At 43.2% G+C, this 27006-nt stretch overlaps 1 protein-coding gene across 5 annotated transcripts in view; it reads right to left on the bottom strand.

The window, feature by feature from the left end:
* ARNT2 (aryl hydrocarbon receptor nuclear translocator 2) overlaps positions 1-27006 on the bottom strand; it is a 247304-nt gene that overhangs the window by 22070 nt on the left and 198228 nt on the right. For 4 of the 5 annotated variants that reach the window (XM_033920572.1, XM_033920573.1, XM_033920575.1 and 1 more), the window contains one exon: positions 493-629. The exons of the other annotated variant lie outside the window; for it this stretch is intronic. In XM_033920572.1, coding sequence (XP_033776463.1) covers positions 493-629 — 137 coding nt within the window. The remainder of the gene's footprint in view (positions 1-492; positions 630-27006) is intronic. 5 annotated transcript variants of the gene reach the window in all.

Below are 27006 nucleotides of genomic sequence, written 5' to 3'. Positions count from 1 at the left end.
GGGCTGTCTATATATGAGTTGCAAACCCTGGGATGGGTGGGGTGTGGGGAAGGTGGGTGGGAGAGAGTAAAGTTCCAGTGAGTCAGCAAGATCCCTATACAGATTTGTTTATATGTATATATATTTTGTCTCTGTTTTATATTGTATTATATGTGACCCCCTGATACAGGTGTACTTTATGCTGAAACACAGTGCTGTGTCGGATCAAGATTACAGTGAATGGATATAATAAACTCTTATTTTATATAAGTATTTGGCTCTTTTTATTGTGGAAAGTCCATTGTCTCATCCCACTTTTTTTTTATTTTAGCATTTTCCTAAGTGAAGTGATATATATCATATAATATATATAATCATAGGATATTCTGCAGATATTGCATGGGAAAACACTGTTCTGCAGAAAAAGAGGAACAAACCTTTTTGGGATAACAAACAGCTAAGTTTCCATTGTGTTCCAGATCTGTCATAACAAGAAATATAACACGTGGTTACCTGGAACACTTCTGTCTGAGCAGGTTGCTGGTGCGAGTGCTGCTCACTGCTCTGCTGATTATGGTGCTGGCTTTGCCACTGAGACCAAACCTCAGAAGGTCTTCCTGGAAACTGGCCACCACTTTGTCCACTCTCAGCTAAAAAATTCCAACAACAAGGTATTTGTATTTATTATCACCTGTGCACTAAACACCATCCCAAAAGCTAGCTGCAGCTGAATGTGGAAGATGGGCTGCATCTTCAGAAAGACTGACACGTTTCTTGGCAGCCAACAAACATAGGACCCCTCTCAATGGATTTTCAGCAGCACCCCTTCATAAAATACAATGTAGTTGTGCAAATAGCTGCATAAAATTCAGACGCTGGTGAAGAAAATGCTTGCATCTAGATGCAAAACATGCACATGTAACTGTGTGCCTCACCCAGACTCCACCCCACCTTCAAAGAAGCACCATTGCATTTAGTTTAGAAATATCGACATTTATGAGCATGTGCACATGCTGGTATCCTGATCATTTGTGCAGGTTCTTTGTTCCCTCTTTACAGAATGACCCCAGTGCCTATTTTCCGATCTAGAATTCCAGAGTACACACACACACACACAATTTAGGGTCACCACTTACACTAGCTATAGAGCCAGTAGAAATGCTCATACCTAGTTGCACAAACCACGCAGAAAATAGTGTGTATAACTGTGTCATGCCCAAGATCTACCCACCTCAGCGCTTCATTAGGTGCATCAATATCTCTCCTAAACTAGGATAATAAATTACTAGCTAATATCCTGGCCACCTGTCTGAACCAAATTTTACTCATGCTTATCCATACATACCAAGTGGAATTTGTACCGGGGCACTATGCATCAATGAACTTATTAAAAGTCCTATCTGTATCTGAAAGTACATTTGCAAATGTGTGTGGGGGAGGGTTGGTCTAGATTTTACTAAGGTTTGTTTAATAGGAAAGAATATTTATATGAATGTGATATTTTTTGATTAAAAGTGTTGTGTGAAGAGTGGGTGGGAAGGGAGTAAACTTATGTATTCAATGATATTATTGAAAGAAATTCAAGTGATTTTTTCAAGTTCAACTGTTTTAATTAATTATACACTTGATGTAAGATGAAAAAATGAATAAAGAATTTAAAAAAAAAGTCCTATCTGTACTGCATGCCAAAGTGGAGGCCAAAGGTAGGTCCATTATTATAAGTCTAGATGTCAAGAAGGCCTTTGACATGATCTTGTGGAGCCATATGTTTTGGACAATGAATAAGTTTGGCATTAAAGGAGATATTGTGACCTGGATAAGAGGGTTATACTCTAATCCTACAGCCCAACTTGTTGTAAATGGCTGTCTTTCAGAATCTTTTGCACTGTATAGGAGCACTAGGCAGGGTTGCCCACTCTTCCTCCTGTTGTTCCTCTTATCCCTGAAACCCTTGGCTATTAAGCTAAGAGCAGATATGTCGATCCAGGGGATACAGGTGGGAACATGTGAGTATCGCATCGGTATGTTTGCAAATGATTTGCTTTTATATATTAAAAATGTGGATCACATTTTATTTATTTATTTAAAATATTTATATCCCGCAAATCCAACAATGTATGAAGATGATCATGGCCTTTTTGCTGCAAGTGGTAGCTTCATGGATCTACATATTAATTATGACAAAACATAAGACCTTCCCTTTGTGTAGAGGAGATGGATGACTGGCACAGAAACTTGGAGGTGGGTCTTGCCAAGGGCTATCTCAAATATCTGATAATCATCCTAAGCCCAAATGCCAAGACGTTGTACCAGTGGAATGTAACAGACATCACAGATAAAATTAGACGATCCTACAACAGATGGCAAGCTCTTCCTCTCACTCATGGGACGGGTGGCATTAGTGAAAATAGTTATGCTACCTAAATTATTTTATCTATTACACACAGGGCAAGATATTCTCCACTTTTGTTCTATAATAGGATCTTTTATATGGAACTCAAAAAATGTGTGCATCAGTTATGCAAGCCTCACTATGCCTAAAGCCTGGGGAGGGTTTGAACACCCAGATTTGAGATTATACAATGTGGAAGCTTTGATGCACTGGAAGTTTATTAAAAATTTGATATATCACCTATCATGTAATTCAAGGTGGTTGTACAATAAAAACTAGAATAAAATAAATAGTATACTAAAAAACAATTAACATAAAGGGACAACAAACAGGACACCAAGACAGATTATATTAAGACTGGAAAAACAGGTACAAAAGGGAATAGGGAGAACTACAATATAATTTTAAGGAAAGAGAAGAAACCGGGAAAGAACAAGAGGACGGGGTAATAAACATGTAAGTCCAAAAGAAATGGACTAAGAAAAGTTTAAAAATCCTTATAAGGACAGCTAAACTTGGAAATCATCTTTAAAGAGGAACGTCTTGAATTTCTCAAGGGTGGTTGTCTCTCTTAACGAGTTTGGGGTTGAGTTCCAAAGGGTGGGAGCAACCACGGAGAAGATAGTATTTCTCCTAGTATTTTTATGGCTCAGTGATGGAATAGCTAATAAGTTTTGATCAGAGGATCGAAGGGTGTGTGATGAAGTGTATGGAATCAAAAGTCTATTGATAAATTCCAGCTGACTTGTTTTTCTAGTTTTATATGTCAACAACAGTGATTTATATGTAACTCGATGATTAATAGGGAGTCAATGAGCTTTAATTAGAAGAGGAGTTACATGGTCAAATTTCTTGGCCTTATAAATGATTTTAATGGCAGTATTCTGGATTATCTGTAGACGTCTTAACTCTTTCTTGATGATTCCATAGTATAAAGCATTTCTGTAGTCCAAATAGGAAATGACCAGAGAATGAATAAGAGTGTTTAAAGCAGAGTGGTCGAGAAGTTTAGATAAGGAACAGATCATTCTTAGACGGTAGAAGCATTTTTGAACAACTGTGCTTATATGTTCGTGAAAGGAGATTGTCATCAAAAGCAATTCCTAAGAGCTTAATTGTATGGACTGTCTGTACCAGGATAGATTTGAGTTTAATGGGAGAGAGTAGAGAACAGCCTTTCTTAATTGGGAAAAAGCAGAGTTACTTACTGTAACAGGTGTTATCCAGGGACAGCAGGCAGATATTCTCAACATATGGGTGACGTCAACCATGGAGCCCCGATGTGGACAGCTTCACAAGCAAACTTGCTTGAAAAACGTAGGGTGCGCATCTCCTCAGTTCAGATAGCTAGCTAAGAAGCCAACCAGGGGAGGTGGGTGGGTTGTGAGAATATCTGCCTGCTGTCCCTGGATAGCACCTGTTACGGTAAGTAACTGTGCTTTATTGCATCCCAACCTGCAGTCTCTGCACCTGACAGCTTGGTGTCTTTCAACATAACTGCCAACCTACATTTCTCTCAGTCCTTAGCAGACATTTTAGAGGCTTCCAGAAAACCTTCCACCAGACAGTGTTACAACCAGAAATGGACTCGGTTTTCTACTTGGTGCACTCTTCATCACAAGGAGCCTCAGTCTACCTCCTTGTCTTCAGTTCTGGATTACCTGTTTCATTTATCTCAATCAGGCCTCAAATCAACATCCATTAGAGTCCATCTTAGTGCAATTGCTGCTTTTCATCAGCCACTAGAGGGGAAACCCCTCTCTGCTCATCCTGTGGTTTCCCGATTTATGAAAGTACTTTTCCATGTCAAACCACCCCTCAAACTGCCTCCAGTGATTTGGGATCTTAATGTGGTTATTGCTAGATTGATGAAGCCTCCATTAGAACCAATGCTTATGGCTCATCTGAAATATCTCACTTGGAAAGTAGTTTTTCTCATTGCTTTCACATCTACCCACAGAGTCAGTGAGCTACAAGCTTTAGTAGTGAACCCTCCTTTCACAGTATTCCATCATAAGTTGATCCTCCGTACTCATTCTAAATTGTTACCAAAAATTGTTTCAGAATTTCATCTAAATCAATCCATTGTACTTCCAATGTTTTTTCCAAAGCCTCATTTTCACCTGGGAGAAACAGCTCTTCATACTCTGGACTGCAAGCGTGCTTTGGCTTTCTACTTACAAAGAACAAAGCCACATAGATCTTCTCAACTTTTTGTCTCCTTCGATCCAAACAAGTTGGGACATCCTGTGTGTAAAAGAACCATCTCCAATTGGTTGGCTGCTTCCATCTCATTCTGCTATGCTCAGGCTGGACTGCATCTAGAAGGTCGAGTCACAGCCCATAATGTTAGAGCTATGGGGGCATTTGTAGCTTTCCTTAGATCTACTCCTATTGAGGAAATCTGCAAAGTCACTCGGTTCATAAATTCTCCTCTCATTATTGTCTGGATTCTTTTTCCAGACAATAATGGATGGCCACGTAGTTTTGCAAAATTTATTCTCCTGAATTGCCAACACTCCCACCATCCCATTCTGGTTAGCTTGGAGGTCACCCATTTGTTGAGAATATGCACTGAACTTCCGAAAAGGTAATTACGAAGGGATGAGACTCATGGTGGGGAAGAAGATTAAGAAGAGGATAAGCACTGTAAAAACGCTAGAGCAAGCTTGGTCCCTTTTTAATGACACAGTCACCGAGGCGCAAAATCTATATATACCGTGTATCAACAAGGGATCCAAGAGGAAAAAGAACAAGGAACAGGCGTGGTTCGCTGTAGAGGTGAACGAAGCGAACAGAGACAAGAAAACTTTAAGGAATGGAAAAGTTCAAGAACGGAAGAAAACTGGAATAAGCACAAACATCAACGCAGGTGCCATAAGGCGGTAAAAGGGTCCAAAAGACACTATGAGGAAAAAATAGCCAAGGAGGTGAAAAACTTCAAGCCGTTCTTTCGATATATTGAGGAGAAACGACCCGCGAAGGAAGCGGTATAACCGTGGATGACCATGGAATAAAGGGAGCGTTAAAGGAGGACAAAGCAATCTCAGACAAACTGAACACATTTTTTGCGCCTGTATTTACCAAAGAGGATATACACAGCATACCAGAACCCATCTCTTACAAACAATCAGGGAAACAGGACTCTAGGGAAGTCTATCTGGTCAAGTCAAAAGCCCTCAAAACAGCAGTTAGGGAGGCCAAATTCCGCATGGAGGAGTCTCTAGCGAAGAACATCCAGAAAGGAGATAAATCCTTCTTCAGGTATATCAGTGACAGAAATAAGAACTCAGGCGGGATAGTACGTCTTAGGAAACCAGACGGAGACTATGTAGAAGCGGACTCGGAAAAAGCCCAACTGTTAAATGAATACTTCTGCTCAGTCTTCACCCGCGAGGCGCCAGGACTCGGCCCTCAGCTACAGACAAGGGTTGACGCAGATGACCCGTTTAGTAATTTCGAGTTTATACCCAGCGGTGTCTACTGCGAGCTGTCAAAACTTAAGGTTAACAAGTCAATGGGGCCTGACAACCTACACCCCAGGGTGCTCAGGGAGTTGTGTGATGTCTTGGCGGAACCGCTATCCGCGCTCTTCAATCTCTCCCTTAGTACGGGTAACGTCCCGTTGGACTGGAAGACGGCTAACGTCATTCCACTCCACAAGAAAGGCTATAAGATGGAGACAGCAAACTACAGACCGGTGAGTCTCACATCAATAGTGTGCAAACTAATGGAAACTCTAATCAAACGCCAATTGGATACGATCCTGAATGAGGAGAATCTACAGGATCCCCGTCAACATGGATTTACTAAGGGGAGATCCTGCCAATCCAACCTGATCAGCTTCTTTGACTGGGTGACGAGGAAGCTGGATGTTGGGGAGTCCCTGGACATCGTATACCTGGACTTCAGTAAAGCATTCGATAGCGTAGCACACAGCAGGTTGCTGAGCAAGATGAGTTCTATAGGATTGGGCGACACATTGAGGAAATGGGTTGGGAACTGGCTTGGAGGTAGGCTTCAGAGGGTAGTGGTGAACGGCACCTCCTCCGAAATGACGGAGGTAATCTGTGGAGTGCCGCAGGGCTCGGTCCTGGGCCCGATCCTATTCAACATCTTTATAAGAGACTTGGCAGAAGGGCTGCAAGGTAAAATAACATTATTCGCCGATGACGCCAAACTAAGCAATGTAGTGGGCAAAAGCACAACAGACATAAATTCAATGTCTGACAACATGATGCACGACCTACTCCTACTGGAGCGCTGGTCTAGGTCCTGGCAACTCAGCTTCAATGCCAAAAAATGCAAAGTCATGCACCTGGGCAGCCAAAATCCATGCAAGACTTACACCCTTAATGGCGAGATCCTAACAAGAACTGAAGCAGAACGAGACTTAGGGGTGATCGTCAGTGAGAACATGAAGACTGCCAATCAAGTGCAGCAAGCTTCATCCAAGGCAAGGCAAATCATAGGTTGCATATGCAGGAGTTTCATCAGCCGTAAGCTTGAAGTCATTATGCCATTGTATAGATCCATGGTGAGGCCCCACCTGGAATACTGTGTGCAATTCTGGAGGCCGCATTACCGTAAGGATGTGCTGAGACTGGAGTCAGTCCAGAGAATGGCCACCCGGATGGTCTCAGGACACAAGGATCTCCCATACGAGGAACGGCTGGATAAGTTGCAGCTATACTCACTCGAGGAACGCAGAGAGAGGGGTGACATGATTGAGACATTCAAGTATCTCACGGGCCGCATCGAGGTGGAATAAGATATCTTCTTTTTCAAGGGTCCCGCGGCAACAAGGGGGCATCCGTTGAAAATCAGGGGCGGGAAACTGCACGGGGAACCAGAAAATTCTTTTTCACTGAAAGGGTGGTTGATCACTGGAATAGTCTTCCACTTCAGGTTATTGAGGCCAGCAGCGTGCCTGATTTTAAGGCCAAATGGGATAGACACGTGGGATCTATTCACAGAGAAAGGTAGGGGAGGGTCATTGGGGTGGGCAGACTAGATGGGCCGTGGCCCTTATCTGCTGTCTATTTCTATGTTTATATGTCAGTCTAGAAGAGGTATGCAGGCAGACTGATAGGCTTAAGAGCGATAAATCCCCGGGACTAGATGGCATCCATTCGAGGGTCATCAAGGAACTGAAAGGGACTATAGCTGAACTGCTTCAACTAATAGCCAATCTGTCGATCAAATCGGGAAAGATTCTAGAAGACTGGAAAATGGCAAATGTTATGCCGATCTTCAAAAACGTTTTGAGGGGAGATCCGGGAAACTATAGACTGGTGAGTCTGACCTCGGTACCAGGAAAGATGGTAGAGGCGCTGATAAAGGACTGCATCATTGATCACTTTGACGGACACGGTCTGATGAGGACCAGCCAGCACAGTTTCAGCAAAGGCAGACCTTGTTTGACAAACTGGGGAGAATCAACTGCTTGCTTTCTTTTAAAAACAAGCAGAGGGACCAGCCACCACTATCGGGAGCCCATCAACCTGATCCTGCCGGGTGTCTGAGCTCCGCCCCCCCCCCCCCCCCGCAGTCCGCTGGGGAGAATCAACTGCCTGCTTTCTTTTAAAAACAAGCAGAGGGACCAGCCACCACTATCGGGAGCCCATCAACCTGATCCTGCCGGGTGTCTGAGCTCCGCCCCCCCCCCCCCCCCGCAGTCCGCTGGGGAGAATCAACTGCCTGCTTTCTTTTAAAAACAAGCAGAGGGACCAGCTACCACTATCGGGAGCCCATCAACCTGATCCTGCCGGGTGTCTGAGCTCCGCCCCCCCCCCCCCCCCCGCAGTCCGCTGGGGAGAATCAACTGCCTGCTTTCTTTTAAAAACAAGCAGAGGGACCAGCCACCACTATCGGGAACCCATCAACCCGATCCTGCCGGGTGTCTGAGCTCCGCCCCCCCCCCCCCCGCAGTCCGCTGGGGAGAATCAACTGCCTGCTTTCTTTTAAAAACAAGCCGAGGGATCAGCCACCACTATCGGGAGACCATCGACCCGATCCTGCCGAGTATCTGTGCTCCGCCCAATAACTACCTGCTTTTTATTTCCAAGCAGCGGGATCAGCCATCGCCACTACAGAGAGCACATCGACCTGATCCTGTGATTAAGAACTGCTTGCCTGCATATGTAACTGCTAGGCATATGTTACCATCAGAGTCATACAATTGCTAGATGAAAATTTAACCACTAGATGTATGTGTAATTGGTGAAGTCTTGCATTAGGACTACTTAGGAATTTTTGAGGCATATGTTATCATCAGAGACACAAATAGCTGTTAAATGCATGAGTAACTGATAGCTGCATGTGTAATTACTAGAGACTTGTTGTAGAACTGCTTAAGATCTATATCCCTTTGGACCACCTTCAAAACCTACACCAATCCAGTCAACAACCATACAAACAATAACTCAAGAATTTACAGGGAAACCATTACACTTCTGTGCTAGGAAGAAATACCATACCCTGCAAACATGAATCTCCTCCTGATTTTCCTGATGTCTGCTAATTGGCAACATCAAAGATGTTAACTCCCTCCACCCACAATCACAATCAATCAACTACCCGGATCTCTCACTTTTACACATCTCTATTCCACATGAAAACATAATAAATCACATTACTGCTATCTCAAATAAAAGAAGACACCAACGAACCCTTAAAAAAAGAATAAGGCAAGTAAAACACATCAAAACCAATACCGCTACCAAACCTATCACACCCACATCTGTCCCCTGTGCATACCTTAATACTAGATCTGTCAGGAGTAAAGCCTTCCTAATTAATGATTGGATCATTAACAAGCAAATATCCTGCCTTTTACTAACTGAAACATGGTTACTATCAGAAGATGATCCAATAATAATTGACCTCCTACCAGACAATTTTAAAATAGCGTGGAAGAAATGTGGTCAACTTTGAAAACCACCATACAGGAAGCGACAAACCGCTATGTTAAATTAGTAAGTAAACAACGAAGGAACAATAAGCCGAAGTGGTTCACTACAGAGATTTCGGCCCTTATCAAGGAGAAGAAAAAAGCATTCATCTCTTACAAACAATCAGGGAAACAGGTCTCTAGAGCAGACTACTTGACCAAATCAAAAGCCGTCAAAACGGCAGTCAGGGAGGCTAAGTTTCTCATGGAGGAGTCTCTGGCAAAAAACATCAAGAAGGGAGATAAATCCTTCTTTAGGTATATCAGTGACCGAAGCAAAAACTCAAGCGGGATTGTACGTCTTAGGAAACCAGACGGAGACTATGTGGAAAAGGATTCGGAAAAAGCCCAACTATTAAATGAATACTTCAGCTCAGTCTTCACCCGAGAAGCGCCGGGGCTTGGCCCTCAGCTACAGACAAGGGTTGACTCAGTTGATCCGTTCAGTAGCTTCGAGTTTACGCCAAGCAGTGTCTACAGTGAGCTATCAAGGCTCAAGGTTAACAAGGCAATGGGGCCTGACAACCTACACCCCAGGGTGCTAAGGGAGCTGTGTGATGTCCTGGCGGAGCCACTGTCCAAGCTCTTCAACTTCTCCCTTAGCAAAGGCAGCGTTCCGTCGGACTGGAGGACGGCTAACGTCATTCCACTCCACAAGAAAGGCTCCAAGATGGAGACAGCAAACTACAGACCAGTAAGTCTAACATCGATAGTATGCAAACTAATGGAAACTCTGATAAAACACCAATTGGATAAGATCCTAGATGAGGAGAATCTACGGGATCCCCGTCAACATGGATTTACAAAAGGGAGATCGTGCCAATCCAACTTGATCAGCTTCTTTGACTGGGTGACGGGGAAGCTAGATATTGGGGAGTCCCTGGACATCGTGTACCTGGACTTTAGCAAAGCATTTGATAGCGTACCACACCGCAGGTTGCTGAACAAGATGAGTTCTATAGGATTAGGTGACACATTGACGAAATGGGTTGGGAACTGGCTTGGAGGTAGGCTTCAAAGGGTGGTGGTGAACGGCACACCCTCTAAAATGACGGAGGTGATCAGTGGAGTGCCACAGGGCTCGGTCTTGGGCCCAATCCTATTCAACATCTTTATAAGGGACTTGGCAGAAGGGCTTAGGGGTAAAATAACATTATTCGCCGATGACGCCAAACTAAGTAATGTAGTGGGCAAATGCACAATAGATGATGTTTCAATGCCCGACAACATGATGCACGACCTACTCCTACTGGAGCGCTGGTCTAGGTCCTGGCAACTCAGCTTCAATGCCAAAAAATGCAAAGTTATGCACCTAGGCAGTCAAAATCCATGCAAGACTTACACCCTAAATGGCGAGATCCTTACAAGAACTGAAGCAGAACGTGACCTAGGGGTGATCGTCAGTGAGGACATGAAGGCTGCCAATCAAGTGGAGCAAGCTTCATCCAAAGCAAGACAAGTCATGGGTTGCATACGCAGAGGCTTCGTCAGCCGAAAGCCGGAAGTCATTATGCCATTGTATAGATCCATGGTGAGGCCCCACCTGGAATACTGTGTGCAATTCTGGAGACCGCATTATCGTAAGGATGTGCTGAGACTGGAGTCGGTTCAGAGAATGGCCACTCGGATGGTCTCAGGACTCAAGGATCTCCCATACGAGGAACGGTTAAACAAATTGCAGCTATACTCACTCGAGGAGCGCAGAGAGAGGGGGGACATGATCGAGACGTTCAAGTATCTCTCGGGCCGCATAGAGACGGAGGAAGATATCTTCCTCTTCAAGGGTCCCACGACAACAAGAGGGCATCCGTGGAAAATTAGGGGAGGGAAACTACGAGCTGACACCAGGAAATTCTTTTTCACAGAAAGGGTGGTTGATCGCTGGAATAGTCTTCCACTACATGTGATCGAGGCCAGCAGCGTGCCTGATTTTAAGGCCAGATGGGATCGTCACGTGGGATCTATTCACAGGGCAAAAGAAGAGGAGGGATCTATTCACAGGGCAATGGTAGGGGAGGGACATTAGGGTGGGCAGACTGGATGGGCCTTGGCCCTTATCTGCCGTCTATTTCTATGTTTCTATGTTACACTAAACCGCATGGGAAAAAAAGGAGGAGGTCTAGCAATTATTCTTAAAGATGGATTTGAGTTCGAACTATTAGATTCCAAAATGAGCGACCAACTAGAAATTCAAGCCTGTAAAATTAGCAACCGTCATCTAGAAGAATCCCTATCATGCATATTATTCTATGTCCCACCAAAAAGCTGGCCAAAAGCCAAAGAAGACTTCTGTGCATTTGTCCTAAACAATTCACTCGGTTCTTCTTACAATATCATCGCAGGAGACATAAACTTACACCTAGATGAAGAGGACAATACAAACGCGAAAGAGTTTAAAAACTTTCTATCCCTACTCAATTACAAACTCACTCTATCCACACAAACATATGAAAAAGGCCATCAGTTATTGAAGCTACGGAGGGGGAGATTGATAATTTTCTTTCTGGTGTATTTTTACCTCGTTTGGTGGAGGTTGATGCGGCCTGGCTTTCTTCTCCCATTCAGGCCGCTGAGGTGGTGGCAGCTATTCGACATCTGGCCATTTCTAAGGCTCCGGGTGTTGATGGTTTCTCGCCTTTATTTTATAAGAAAATGGAACCTTATATTGTTGACCCTCTTACACGGTTGTTTAATTCTTTTAAGCAGGTTTTCATCGGGGAGCACCTGGCTTGGCCTCCGCGTGTGCGGGTCACCGGACTGGATGGGCCAAAAAGGTCTGATTCGGTGAAGGCGTTTCTTATGTTCTTATGTTTTTTGGAGATGGAGTGTTTGCCGTATTCATTTCGGCAGGCAGCGGTCTCCCTTCTTCTTAAACCTGGTCGGGATCCCCTCCTTTGTGGATCTTACCGCCCTATCTCATTGCTAGGAGTTGATTATAAGCTGTTCACCCGTATTTTGGCAGTCCGTTTGCAACGTTTTCTGCCTTCCCTAGTTCATGGTGATCAATGTGGCTTTATTTCAGGGAGGCATCTTGGTGACAATATTAGAAAGGTGTTGGAGCTTATTGGTGCGGCCCATCAGTTTTCTGTTCCATCTGTTTTACTATCGGTGGCTGCTGAAAAAGCCTTTGATAGGGTTTATTGGCCATTTATGCTAGCGGTTTTGAAGCGGATGGGGATTTCGGGGGCTTTTTTACATTGGGTGACTTTATTGTATACTGACCCGGAGGCTTGCTTACGGGTTAATGGGAGATATACCGCCTCTTTTTCGGTTCGTCAAGGCACCAGACAGGGCTGCCCCTTGTCACCTTTGATTTTTGCATTGGTCCTGGAACCTTTAGCAGCCGCTATTCGCGCACATGTTGATATTAAGGGGATTGTGGTGGGTGGTGAAGAGCATAAGATCTCATTGTATGCTGATGACATTTTGTTTACATTGACTCGCCCGCTTCAGTCTTTGGCGGTGGTGATTCGTGTTTTGGACCTCTTCGGTAAGGTGGCCGGCTTTAAAGTTAACATCGACAAATCTGAGTTGCTTAATGTCTCGCTTCCGGATTCATTGGTGGCTGTATTGCGTGCCACTTTTTCGTTTCGGTGGGCGGCTAAGTCTATTCGGTACCTTGGTGTTCGCATTTCCCGGACGCTCTCTGATCTTTTTGACCTGAATTATCCTCCATTGTTGCGGACTGTTTTTGCGGATCTGGATTGCTGGGAAGGTTTACGGTTATCTTGGATGGGCAGGATTAATGCTTTACGTATGAATGTTTTGCCCCGTTTTTTATATTTGTTTTCCTGCCTGCCTCTCTCAGTTCCTAAACAGTTCTTACTTAGGCTTCAACGGCGGGCCTTTGCTTACATTTGGACACACAAGCCGCCTAGGGTACAGAGGGAACGTATGTATTGGGACAGGCTCCATGGGGGAATGGGTGTTCCTGATTTTTTCAATTATTATTATGCTGCCCAATTGCAGGTGTTGTTCCATTGGGCTTTTCCCTCTCAACGCTGGGTATATTTGGAACAGGCCCTTCAACCGACTTATCCACTAGCAGCCCTACCATGGCTTCCCTTTGATGTCCTTCGGGATTTGCAGAAAGGGGCTTCCTATGGGATGGTGTGTACCCTGCAGTCTTGGTGCCAGGTCTGACGGACTTGGTTTCCGCGTCAGCGTTATTTTTATGCCACTCCCATTAGATTTGCCCCTGGTTTTTTGCCTGCCAGAGATACCGGGATTTTTCGACGTTGGGAACTGGAGGGCCTCCGTGTGCTGGGTCAATTAGTATTGGGTGAAGACTTGGTCCCCTTTGCTGCATTGCAGTCTTTATATGACCTTCCGGCGACGGATTTTTTTGCTTATGCTCAGCTTCGGGACTTTCTGAAAAAGAAGGTGATTCCTGAATGGGAAGGGGCGGATTCTGCCTTCCTTCAAGTCTTTAGGATGGGATCTGGGGTGGGCCTTATTTCCCGTTTATATAGGGCTCTTTTATATACAAGACCTCAGGCTCGAACCTATGAGCATCGGTGGGAAGCCTTGTTGGGTAAGATCTTTGATTTTCAGCAATGGGGACATCTTTATGGTACTTTACTTCGGGTTTCTTTAGCATCTCCACTGATCGAGCAGGGTTATAAGATGTTATTTCAGTGGTACCTTACGCCTGAGAAGTTGTACCGTTTCTATCATTGTGGAGATGGGCGCTGCTGGCGTAATTGTGGGGGACTGGGCACTTTTGGGCATGTTTGGTGGGATTGTCCTGGGATTGTGCCTTTTTGGAAGATGGTTCAACAACTGGTGATTGATGTTCTTTATTTACCCATATTATTTCGCATGGAAGTGTTTTTACTTAATTATTCTTTGGGGAGCCTTGATAGTGATCAGGCCCACTTTGTGGCCCTGATTGCTACGGCGGCTAGACTTTGTGTGGCCACTTATTGGAAACGCACCTCTTTGCCTACTCGTTCTGATCTTTTGCTTAAGGTAGATCAAATTTATTTGATGTCCAAATTGACTACTTTGAACAATGACACCTGTGGTTCTTTTCATCGTATTTGGCATAGCTATGGCTCCTGGAGGGGCCTTTTTTGAGTCTTGGATATGTTCTGCTTTTTACCTGATTTTTCTGTTCCTCTTTTGTTTTTGTTTTATGCTATGTCACTCGGTTGGGGGAGGGGGGGTGTTTTGTTGGGGACTGTTGGTTTGCTGTTGGCATTCTGCCTGTGTATTGTTCTTCATTTTGTTGAATAAAAATTTTTAAATTTTTTTTTTTTAAAAAAAGGCCATCAGTTAGATATGGTAGCCATGTCCACAAAGGACATCCTAAACCCTGCCATCTCTATACGTAAAGGCACCTGGTGTCATGATATCTGGTCTGATCATTTTACTTATTATTTCAAGCTAATCTGGTCTTATTCTAAATCTAAAACACGCCCAATAATAAAAAGAGAACATCACACCAGAGGCTATATTAATCCAATAGATTTCTGGTCACAATATGAATTGCAATCAGAGATAGAAGAAGGAATCGATTTCTGGGATCACTGGATGACAACTAGCACATCCATTTTAGATAAAATCACCCCTATACGCAATAGCAAAAGCAATGCAAATAAATATAACAAATGGTTTGACACCAAACTTCTAAAACTGAAACAACTAGCTAGACGACTAGAAAGAACTAGGAAAAAAACAGAACAGACCGTAACAAATGGAGAGCTAACATAAAAATCTACAAACAATTGATAAAAGACAAACGTAAAGCATTCTACTCAATTAAAATCAACTCATCTTGTAATGGTTCACAAGGAATCAATACAAAAGAGCTATTCAACCTGATCACAAATTTATTTGACACCGCTCGCTACACCACACCCACACACAACTCTAAGTTACCCTCTGCAAATGACTTAGCACTACACTTCGATTCGAAAATTAAAAACCTTAGAATTCATTGTTCAACAAATGACCCTAGTGATCATCCGATACCTATCACCCAAGGAAATGATACACCAGCAGACAAGATCTGGAGCTCCTTTCAAGATTTAGAGTGGAACAATTTGCCCCCCAGAAATCATGAAAGCGGCACCTTTAGTATTTAAACTATCATTGATGCAATATTTGGCTCATAACCTAAAAACTGGGAAGTTCCTCTCTAATAATGGTCACATAATAATAACCCCAATTCTAAAAAATTGAAAAGAATCTTCAGCTATAATATTCAACTACAGACCAGTAGCATCCATTCCGTTTATTGTAAAAATTATGGAGGGATTGGTACACACCCAACTGATGGATTATCTGGATCAGTTCTCTCTCCTACATGAAACTCAATCCGGTTTTAGACCGTTATTCAGTACTGAGACAGTAATTGCGGCTATTTTAGACAATCTGCGCCTACTGTTTAGTAAGGGCCTTAATGCCCTGGTTATGCAATTCGATATGAGTTCTGCCTTTGATCTAGTAGACCACAGGAAACTGCTGCAATGCCTAGACGCCATTGGTATCAGGGACTAGGTGCTGAATTGGTTCCGTGGCTTCCTTCTGTCCCGCACTTATCAAGTACGTTTTAATTATGAACTTTCAGATACCTGGAGCAATCCATCCGGTGTGCCACAAGGGTCTCCGCTATCTCCATTGCTCTTCAACGTCTACATGTCCTCATCACTAGGCACGCAGCTAACCCAGTTAGGGATAAAACTATTTAGTTATGCAGATGATTTTACGATCATCATCCCATTCGTTAATTCTATCTCTGAAACTATTCCTAAAGCTTCAGAAGCCATAAACGTGATGGAGCACTGGATGACAACCTTTAGGCTCAAACTTAATTCAGAAAAGACAATTTTCTTCGTTGCTTCGCCACATCCGCTTGACACCAAATCACCACTATGTATCAATAATCTTAATTACCCTATCCAACCTACCATAAAGATACTAGGTGTAACTTTGGATCAGTGCCTAACCATGAGAGACCAGGTGGACTCCTTGATCAGAAAGGGATTTTTCATTCTCTGGAAACTCAGATCCATTAAAGCTTATTTCGATACAGCGGCATTCAGAACCCTAGTCCAATCCCTCGTACTGAGTCTACTTGACTACTATAACATCGCCTATTTAGCAATTTCCCAAAAGAACATGCAGCGTTTACAATTGATGCAAAATGCAGCGGTCAAATTGATCTTTGGGCTGAGGAAGTTTGACCACGTGACACCCTACTACCGGCAGCTGCCAATGGAGACGTGCGTAAAGTTTTAAATTTGCCTGCTTCTGCTTCAAAGCACTACACGGACTTGCCCCTAAATATATAACTGGCCTTTTCGTCTTCTCAGCCAACAGACACAAAAGAAGCTCACATTCCAACTTCGTTTCCCCCCCAGTGAGAGGTTGTAAACTGAAAAAACACCATGAACATCTTCTGTCGCACCAAGCAGCATCATGGGGTAAAGACCTAGAACAATTGCTTTCGCCCACTACTTATGAGGAATTTAGGAAACGTCTGAAAATACCTGTTCCTAAAGTATCTAGACAACTGATCCTCTCTTCTCTCTCCCCTCTATAGCGATTAACTTGTTCTATTGATCACTCTCTCCTCAAAAATGGATTTCCTGTCCTATTAACCCTCTTTCTTCCTCCCCTCTTAAAGTTAATCAATTTGTACCTTTGCTTAATCTTTGTAAACCGCATAGAACTTCACGGTATTGCGGTATATAAGCTGTTATTATTATTATTATTAAACTTGCTGCACTTCTTCGAGGGAATAAACAGACAGATAGACAAGGGCGACCTGGTCAACTTTGTATATCTGGATTTTCAGAAGGCGTTCGACAAAGTTCCACATGAACGACTACTTTGAAAAATTGCAAGCCATGGAATCAAGGGTAAAATACTTACATGGATTAAAAACTGGCTGGCGGATAGGAAACAGACAAATGGGGTAAATGGACAATACTCGGATTGGAAAAGCGTCATGAGTGGAGTGCCGCAGGGTTTGGTGCTTGGACCCGTGCTCTTCAACATATTTATAAACAACCTGGAAATTGGTACAATGAGTGAGATGATTAAATTTGCAGATGATACAAAGTTATTCAGAGTAGTGAAGATGCAGGAGGATTGCGAAGACCTGCAACGTGATATAAACAAGCTCGAGAAATGTGCCGCGAAATGGCAAATGAGTTTTACGTGGATAAGTGTAAGGTGATGCATGTTGGTAACAAAAATCATATGTACGAATACAGGATGTCCAGTGCAGTACTTGGAGAGACCCCCCAGGAAAGAGACTTGGGAGTACTGGTCGACAAGTCAATGAAGTCATCCGCGCAATGTGCAGCGGTGGCAAAAAGGGCAAACAGAATGCTAGGAATGATTATGAAGGGGACCACAAACAGATCGGAGAAGGTTATCATGCCGCTGTACCGGGCCATGGTATGCCCTCACCTGGAATACTGCGTCCAGCACTGGTCGCCATACATGAAGAAGGACACGGTACTACTCGAAAGGGTCCAGAGAAGAGCGACTAAAATGGTAAGAGGCTGGAGGAGTTGCCGTACAGTGAGAGATTAGAGAAACTGGGCTTCTTCTCCCTTGAAAAGAGGAGCACTGAGAGGGGACATGATCGAAACATTCAAGATAATGAAGGGAATAAACTTAGTAGATAAAGACAGGTTGTTCATCCTCTCCAAGGTAGAGAGAACGAGAGGGCACTCTCTAAAGTTAAAAGGGGATAGATTCCATACAAATGTAAGGAAGTTCTTCTTCACCCAGAGAGTGGTAGAAAACTGGAATGCTCTTCCGGAGGCTGTTATAGGGGAAAACACTCTCCAGGGATTCAAGACAAAGTTAGACAAGTTCCTGCTGAACTGGAATGTACGCAGGTAAGGCTAGTCTCAGTTAGGGCACTGGTCTTTGACCTAAGGGCTGCTGTGTGAGCGGACTGCTGGGCACGATGGACAACTGGTCTGACCCAGCAATGGCAATTTTTATGTTCTTATGACCATTAACCAGAAGCAAGCATTTTTATCCAGAATCTCCAGTGGTGCTTTTAAGGACTGGAGAAGAAGATGCAACCTAACACTAGACATAATCTTACAATTGGGAAGGGGACAGTTCCCTTCATTACAACTGTGGAAGTTAAGCCTGCACCTAGGTTTTCGAGTACTTTTCACCTCTGAAATTCAGAGACTATGCATGAAGCAGGACAAATCTCTGGTCCACTTCTGTTCCTACAGTGTCTTATCTATGATGCAATGAAGTGAAGTAACTGGAACTTGTTATCATCACATGTAACTTGGAGCCTTATTTGGGGCATACTGGTCCTTTCAGATAGCTTGGAACCCAAATATTCTGGGGGTCACCACTGAGGCAAGGTTCCTGGAATTTTTCCTGAGATAATATGTAAAGGATATTTCTGGAAGATGCTCAGATCAAGAGGTTGGAACAGGGAGGTGTGGAAAGCATTCTGTTCCCAGATAGAAACCGTGTCCAAAATTATTACGATAGGTGGATTTTTTATTTTTATGGAGTAAGGTTTACAGTTGCTTATCTATTTTAGTATAAATAATCTGTATTGTGCATATTTTATTTTGAATAAGTCAGGGTTGTACTTTGTTAGTCAGTATCTTTTATTGAATTGTGTTATTTCCTTTTATAAGACATTGTTATTTGGATCTGTATTTTAATTACCGGTTGTAATTAATATTGTGTAAACCGCCTAGAACTAATGGTTTGGCGGTATATAAAAATAAACTATTATTATTATTATAAAAATGAACTCCCAAGAGGCACACAGTTCCAGGCAACCACTCTCTGACAGACCTCATGCTGGGGGGGGTGTGGGGGGGTCCTGACAAAGACTCTCTAAGAATGGGGCACGCTGTGGGTTCAAGTTTCAAGTTTAATAAAATTTGAAAAAAATCACAATTTCAAAAATGCAAAGCGATGTACAATAAAATATGGGGAAGACAGGTAAAACAATTACTAACATAGACATGGACTAATGTGACTGATTAGATACAAAAGGTTGAGAGGAGAACTACAATTGTGATAGGACACTGCATGTTGGGCAGTGTCCTTTTGTTCCTGCATCCTGCCAGAGCTCCAACTGTCTGAGGATGGACATTTCCTGTGTGCACAGGTCATAGAGCTTTTTGCATAATAGGGGGAATTAGTATAATTAGCCTGTAGGAAAACGTGTGTTTGATTTCCATATACTCTATTTTTGGTATATAAAACCCGATTGGAACCCTCTTATTTATCCTACTTACTATCCCCTATACAGCCCAAAAACCCCTAAGATCTTCTTTCCAAAATTATTTAGTGATACCTTTATTCTGTGAAATCTTTCATGAATATACTAGACAGGCAACATTTTCAGGGAGGTACGGAATTTTAAATCATTCTTCCGTTATGTGAAAGGAAAACAGCCGGCAAGGGAAGAGGTGGGACCTCTGGATGAGGGAGACAGGAAGGGAGTGGTGAAGGAGGAAGAGGAGGTGAAAAACAGACTAAACATGTTCTTCTCATTGATCTTCACAAAAGAGGACACATCCAATGTGCCGGAACCGGAAAAAATCTTCAAGGGGGATCAAGGGGGAAAATTATCATGCATGGAGGTAAGCCTCGAAGACGTACTCAAACAGATAGGTAGATTAAAAGCTGACAAATCTCCGGGCCCTGACGGAATCCACCCGAGAGTACTGAAAGAGCTCAGAGACGAAACAACGGAGTTACTGCAGTGGATTTGCAACCTAACCTTGAAAACAGGGGTAATCCCGGAGGACTGGAGGATAGCGAATGTTACATCTATTTTCAAAAAAGGATCGAGAGGCGACCCGGGGAACTACAGACCGGTGAGCTTAACCTCAGTTCCGGGGAAGATGGCCGAATCCTTGATCAAGGACAGTATCAATGAGCACATAGAAAAAAACAATCTGATGAGAACAAGTCAACACGTGTTCTGTAAAGGAAGATCATGTCAAATGAACCTACTGCACTTCTTTGAGGAGATAAGCGAACAATTGGACAAAGGCGACCCCCATAGACATCGTATATCTGGACTTCCAAAAAGCCTTCGACAAGGTACCCCATGAGCGCCTACTAAGGAAACTGTGGAACCACGGGGTGGAAGGGGACGTACATAGATGGATCAAAAATTGGATGGCGGACAGGAAACAGAGGGTGGGAGTAAAGGGACACTACTCTGACTGGAAAGGGGTCACGAGTGGCGTCCCGCAGGGGTCAGTGCTGGGACCGCTGCTGTTCAATATATTCATAAATGACCTGGAAGTAGGGACGAAATGCGAAGTCATAAAATTCGCAGATGACACAAAACTCTCCAGTAGGGTTAGAACTGTTGAGGAATGCAAAGAACTACAAAGAGACCTAAACAAACTGAGTGAGTGGGCAAATAGATGGCAAAGGAGCTTCAATGTAGAGAAATGCAAAGTTTTGCACATAGGGAAAGGAAACCCGATGTATAACTACACGATGGGGGGATGGTACTGGAGGAAGGCAACCTAGAAAAGGACTTGGGGGTTTTGGTGGATAAAACACTGAAGCCGGCGGCACAATGCGCAGCGGCCTCAAAGAAAGCGAGCAGAATGTTGGGCATTATCAAAAAAGGTATCACGACCAGAATGAAGGAAGTTATCCTGCCACTGTATCAGGCGATGGTGCACCCGCAACTGGAGTACTGCGTTCAATACTGCTCGCCGTACCTTAAGAAGGATATGGCAATACTCGAGAGGTTCCAAAGAAAAGCAACAAGGATGATAAAGAGTATGGAAAACCTTCAATATGTGGAAAGGCTAGAGAAGCTGGGGCTCTTTTCCTTGGAAAAGCGGAGACTTAGAGGGGACATGATAGAAACTTATAAGATCTTGAAGGGGATAGAGAAGGTGGAGAGGGATAGATTCTTCAGACTAGCGGGGGCAACAAAAACAAGAGGGCATTCAAAAAAACTGAAAGGTGACAGTTTCAGAACAAACGTTAGGAAGTTCTTCTTCACTCAAAGGGTGGTGGATGCCTGGAATGCGCTTCCAGAGGAGGTGGTAGGACAGAGTACGATTTTGGGTTTCAAAAAGGGATTGGATGATTTATTGAAGGAAAAGGGGATTGAAGGGTATAGTTAGATGGTTACTATACAGGATATTAAATGAATAGGGAATAAAATGTTTTAGGTAAAAGATCACTTACAGGTCATGGACCTGGGGGGCCGCCGTGGGAGCGGACTGCTGGGCGAGATGGACCCATGGTCTGACTCAGCAGAGGCGACGCTTATGTTTTTATGTTCTTAGTTCAAGGCCCTGAACGCTGGAATCAATTACCACACTATCTCCAGGATCAGGCATCTATACCAACTTTCAAATCAGAACATAAAACATTCCTATTTACAGACACACCTAAACACTACCCCTTCTGGGAACACCTGAAAAGACATCCCCTCCTTTATGTATCACTCTTGTTATTCATTATATTGTAGTTCCTTCCCCACTCTCTTACTCTGTCTTGTCTTGACCACCTCCTTTTCTATTCTTTCCTGTATTTATATTGGTGTCTTCTATCCAGCCAATACCTTTCAGTTCTAGGCGGTTTACAACAAGAATTGGCCTGGGCATTCCCAGGGAGATTACAAGGTTAATAGATATAGTATGGTTCGGGATCTGGGGAGGGTTGATCAGATTTAGTTAGATCATTTGACATATTTCTTGAATAGTATAGTTTTAAGATTTTTCCTGAATGTTTTGTAGTTGGGCATAGTGGTCAGCAGATTGGAGAGGTGGCGGTCTAGTCTCGCTGCTCTGGTGGCTAATAGTCCGTCATATATTTTTTTGCTTTGTATGCCTTTGATTGGAGGGTAGGTAAAGTGTGCTTGAGTTCTCCTTGGTCTGGATGTGTTTTTCCTGATTAGGTGGTTGCTTAGATAGCTTGGTCTATTTCCATTTACGGCTTTGAATAGATTGTCTGTTTCCATTTAGGGCTTTGAATAGATTGTAAGCCACTTTGTACGATGGGAAGATTAGGTTCTTACCTCGATAATCTTCTTTCCAGTATAAAGAGACGTGAGTCTTGACAAGTGGGTTTCTTCCCTTCACCCACGAGGATTGCAGAAGACATCATCTATATTTTTCAACTCCGTCTCCTTGTGTTATTGGGCCTCAGCTCCTCAGTTTGCACCAAAGCAATGGATAAAACCTAAAAAGGAGAAACAACAAGGACACTGGGAACACCCCCTACAAGTCTTCTGCTCTGCACAATAACATTTAATCAAACCAACAGCCTAAACAAGGTAGAACCAAACAAGCCACCTACCTGAGTATAACCAGCACTTACATTTATGCAACTCCTATAGTCCCCTAAAGGACTGTTTATAGAGCTAACTGCTAGATCTTCATATTTGTTGAACTGAAGAACAGTAAGCATCTTCATGTTATCTTAGTAGCTCACAGACCAGCATTTGGAGACACACATATATATCTGAGATAAAAAGCAGGCTAAGTAATAATCCGACAGGTGGGCAGTCAAGACTCACATCTCTTTATACAGGAAAGATTATTGAGGTAAGAACCTAATCTTCCCTTCCAGTACAAAAGAGACAAGAGTCTTGACAAGTGGGATGTACCAAAGCAGTCCCCTGAGTCCAGGGCGGGGCAGATGAGCCTGCTGTGAGGACCGAGGACCCAAAAGCAGTGTCTAGTTGTGCTGCTATGACCACTCTGTAAAATTCTGTAAAAGTATGGAGGGTGAACTATGTAGCTGCTCAACAATTCTCCTCAGGCAGGACTGCCCAGGATTTTGCCCATGAAGAGGCTACACCTCTGGTGGAATGTGCTTTCAAAGAAATTGGTGGCTGTTTACCACAACCAATGTATGCAGATGATATAGCTATGCAAATCAATCTGGAAATTTATTTTATTTAAAAAATTTCTAACCCGCTTAAACCTAAGTGGTTTGCAAAAAACAAACAATCATTATAAAACATATAAATAGACAAAACAAACTCATCTATAATAATGTCTTTGAGGCAGGCTTTCCCCTCTGCTAAGATTGGTTAACACAAAAAGATGATCTGAAAGATGAAATTCATTCATCACCATGAGATAATGGAGAAGAAATCTCTTTATGTCCAGTAACGCCAAAACTTTGTCTTTTTTCTTCATGCCTCTGGCATGGAACACCGGAAGCTAGTCTTTCTGATTTACATAGTGGCCGAGACCACTTTTGGTAGAAAGGAAAGCACAGCGCGTACAGACATGCCCGCCTCCATACATCTGAGGAAAGGTTCTCTGCATGATAGAGCCTGAAGCTCCGTCTTGACTATAAGATCTATCAGGGACACATTCTGTAAGGGTTCATATGGGGCCTTACAGAGAGCCTGTAGAATATTAATATTCCAAGTAGGGAATGGTTGTCTCATGGGAGGATGCAGCCACAATGCTCCCTTTAGGAATCTGGTTATATTAGGATTGGAAGCGTAGGATCCTTTCTCCACTCAAGCTCTAAAGCACCTGCATCTTGAGAAAACCAAATGCCAGGCCTTTTTCATGACTGTCCTGAAGGAATGACAGGATTATGGATATGGGAGCTGATCAATACACCGGCGTTGAAAAGTTTTCCAGTACTTAGCATAAGCTGTGACAGTCGCTAGCTTCTTGGATTGCAGAAGGGTAGTTATGATTACCTCCAAATATCCTTTCTGTGCTAAGGCTGCACACTCAAGAGTCATGCCATAAGACCAAGTATTCTGGATCATCCAGGGTAATTGATCCCTTTGACAGAAGTGTTGAAGTAGTGGCAGCCTGCACAAGATCCATGTACAATGGATGATGCAGCCAATCCGGCGCCACTAGAATCACTAACCCGTGATGGGTCAACTATCCTTTGAATGACCTAGCCTACCACTGGCCATGGGAGAAATACATACAACAGTTCTTTTGTAGGCCAAGGCTGGAATAAGGTGTCCATGCTAGAGTTTCCTAGCTTGAATCACAGGCTGAAGTACCGAGGGCCTTTCTTGTTGTCTGCTGATGCTATCAGGTTGATTGGCAGCTTTCCCTAGCACTTTACAATTTTGTTGAAAGCACTCTGGGACAAAGACTTCTCCCCCAGATCCAGGGTCTGGCAACTGAGAAAGTCAGCATGTATAATGTTCACTCCCACTACATGAACCGCTGATATGGCTTCCAGGTGGGCTTCCACCCAATGAAACAACAATTGGGCATCCAGCTTTAACGGGAGCACTCTTGGTGCTTTCTTGTCTATAGATGTTTGCCACCACTGTGGCATTGTACGAGAAAACCCTCAATGGATTTGATGCTACCATTGATGCCCTAATGTCAATTATAGAAGGAAGACAGAGTGAAGTACAATGTAAATTAGATCAATTAAGAGCACTAGAGGGAGATGAGATGTTTCAACAACATAAGCAAGAATTTGAAATAACTATGGGATAGAGCTACTGGATGGAGCAAAAAGCACTTAAAATTAAAAAATATCGAGGAGATGAGTTTGACTTCACAAAATGCTATATCTACCCCTGGATGAACAGGGGTAGCAGAGTGAAAAAGAACCGGCAAGCAAATAAAAAATCATCTTTAAAATGTTTCAATACGCGATCTCATTTATTTCATTTTTTCAGAACCTTCAGACTGAAAACGTTTTTTTATGAATGCTGAGAAAACTGGCCTATGGCACAATTCCAGATGGATCCCTCCTGGCCCCCAGGATGCCTCAGTGGCAGCTTTTCAAAAAAATCATCATTAAAGAAGTGGAGGAATTAGAATAGAATCAACCAAAGGTTCTTCACAATCTATCTGCTTATCAACATCATTTAGTTCAACAATTGAAAACAGATAAAACCATCATAATACAGGGAGCCGACAAGGACATAGTTGTTCGAGTAGTACCGTATCCTTCTTCATGTACGGCGACCAGTGCTGGACGCAGTATTCCAGCTGAGGGCGTATCATAGCCCGGTACAGAAGGTTGTCATGCCGCTGTATCAGGTTATGGTATGCCCTCACCTGGAATACTGCGTCCAGCACTGGTCGCCGTACATGAAGAAGGACACGGTACTACTCGAAAGGGTCCAGAGAAGAGCGACTAAAATAGTTAAGGGGCTGGAGGAATTGTCGTACAGTGAGAGATTAGGGAAGCTGGACCTATTCTCCCTTGAAAAGAGGAGACTGAGAGGAGACACGATCAAAACATTCAAGATAATGAATGGAATAGACTTAGTAGATAAAGACAGGTTGCTCACCCTCTCCAAGGTAGAGAGAACGAGAGGGCACTCTCTGAAGTTAAAAGGGGATAGATTCCGTATAAACATAAGGAAGTTCTTCTTCACCCAGAGAGTGGTGGAGAACTGGAATACTCTTCCGGAGTCTGTTATAAGGGAAAACACGCTCCAGGGATTCAAGACAAGGTTGGACAAGTTTTTGCTGAACCGGAATGAACACAGATAGGGCTGGTCTCGGTTAGGGCACAGGTCTTTGACCTAGGGGCGGCCGCGTGAGCAGATTCCTGGGCGTGATGGACCACTTGTCTTACCCAGCAGCGGCAATTCTTATGTTCTTATGTAAGTATAAAATTGAAGCATTGCATCAGCTGGATGATGAAGTTTTCTATAGAAAAATCATGGAGGATTCAACTAAGAATATATTAAGGAAAATATAGGATATATTTTCCAAGGCAAAATTTGAGGGGGTTATTTCTCATAAAGAATTTAAACTATTGGTTAGAACAAAAGAACATAAGATTTACTGCTGCTGGGTCAGACCAGTGGTCCATTGTGCCCAGCAGTCCGCTCACGCGGCGGCCCTTAGGTCAAAGACCAGTGCCCTATTTGAGTCTAGCCTTACCTGTGCATGTTCTGTTCCAGCAGGAACTTATCCAACATTTTCTTGAATCTCTGAAGGGTGCTTTCCCTTATAACAGCGTCTAGAAGAGCGTTCCAGATTTCTACCACTCTCTCTTATACCCATGATTTATTTTTTACCGTAAGTCCACAAGTCCTCTGTTGCCCCCCTGGTCACCCAATAGTTTTGGGCATTCAATCAGTTTTAGAGCCTCTGTTGCAGTATGCAGATTTTTACCTCAAACTATTTGTATCACAGGCGAAATCCTATGTTAAGGATTCGACCCACTTTCTGAATTTAATAGCGAGACTGGAGGAATCGGATCTGGAGGGTTGCCTTTTAGTTACATCTGACGTTACGTCACTATACACAAACATCCCCCAGTGTGCAGCTATAAGGCTAATCCATGAATTTTTACAGTTAACCACCCTATCAGAAAACAAAAAACAATTATTGACAGACCTCAGCACCCTGGTTATACAGTCTAATTACTTTAAATTTGAAGATCAATTTTATGTTCAAATTAAGGGAGTTGCAATGGGAGCCACTATTGCATCCTCCATTGCGTGCTTATATGTCATGCTTCGAAGAGTCCCATGTTTATCTTCAATATTTTAGTAGGGTGAGAATGTGGAAGAGGTTTATTGATGGTGTTTTTTTTCATCTGAGAGGGTACAATAGAAGAACTTCATAATTTTTTGCATGACCTGAACAGTTTTGATACCAATATTAAATTTACGTTTAACATAAAAAATGACAGCATATCTTTTTTAGATGTTTCAATGCACAAGGAAGTCAGTCAGGTTCATACTACACTTTATAATAAACCTTCTGATCACAAT

Source organism: Geotrypetes seraphini, chromosome 14, assembly GCF_902459505.1.
Source record: "Geotrypetes seraphini chromosome 14, aGeoSer1.1, whole genome shotgun sequence".
Lineage (NCBI taxonomy): Eukaryota > Metazoa > Chordata > Amphibia > Gymnophiona > Dermophiidae > Geotrypetes > Geotrypetes seraphini.
The sequence above is the reverse complement of the archived record's forward strand: the minus strand, read 5'-3'. Positions and strand labels throughout refer to the sequence as shown.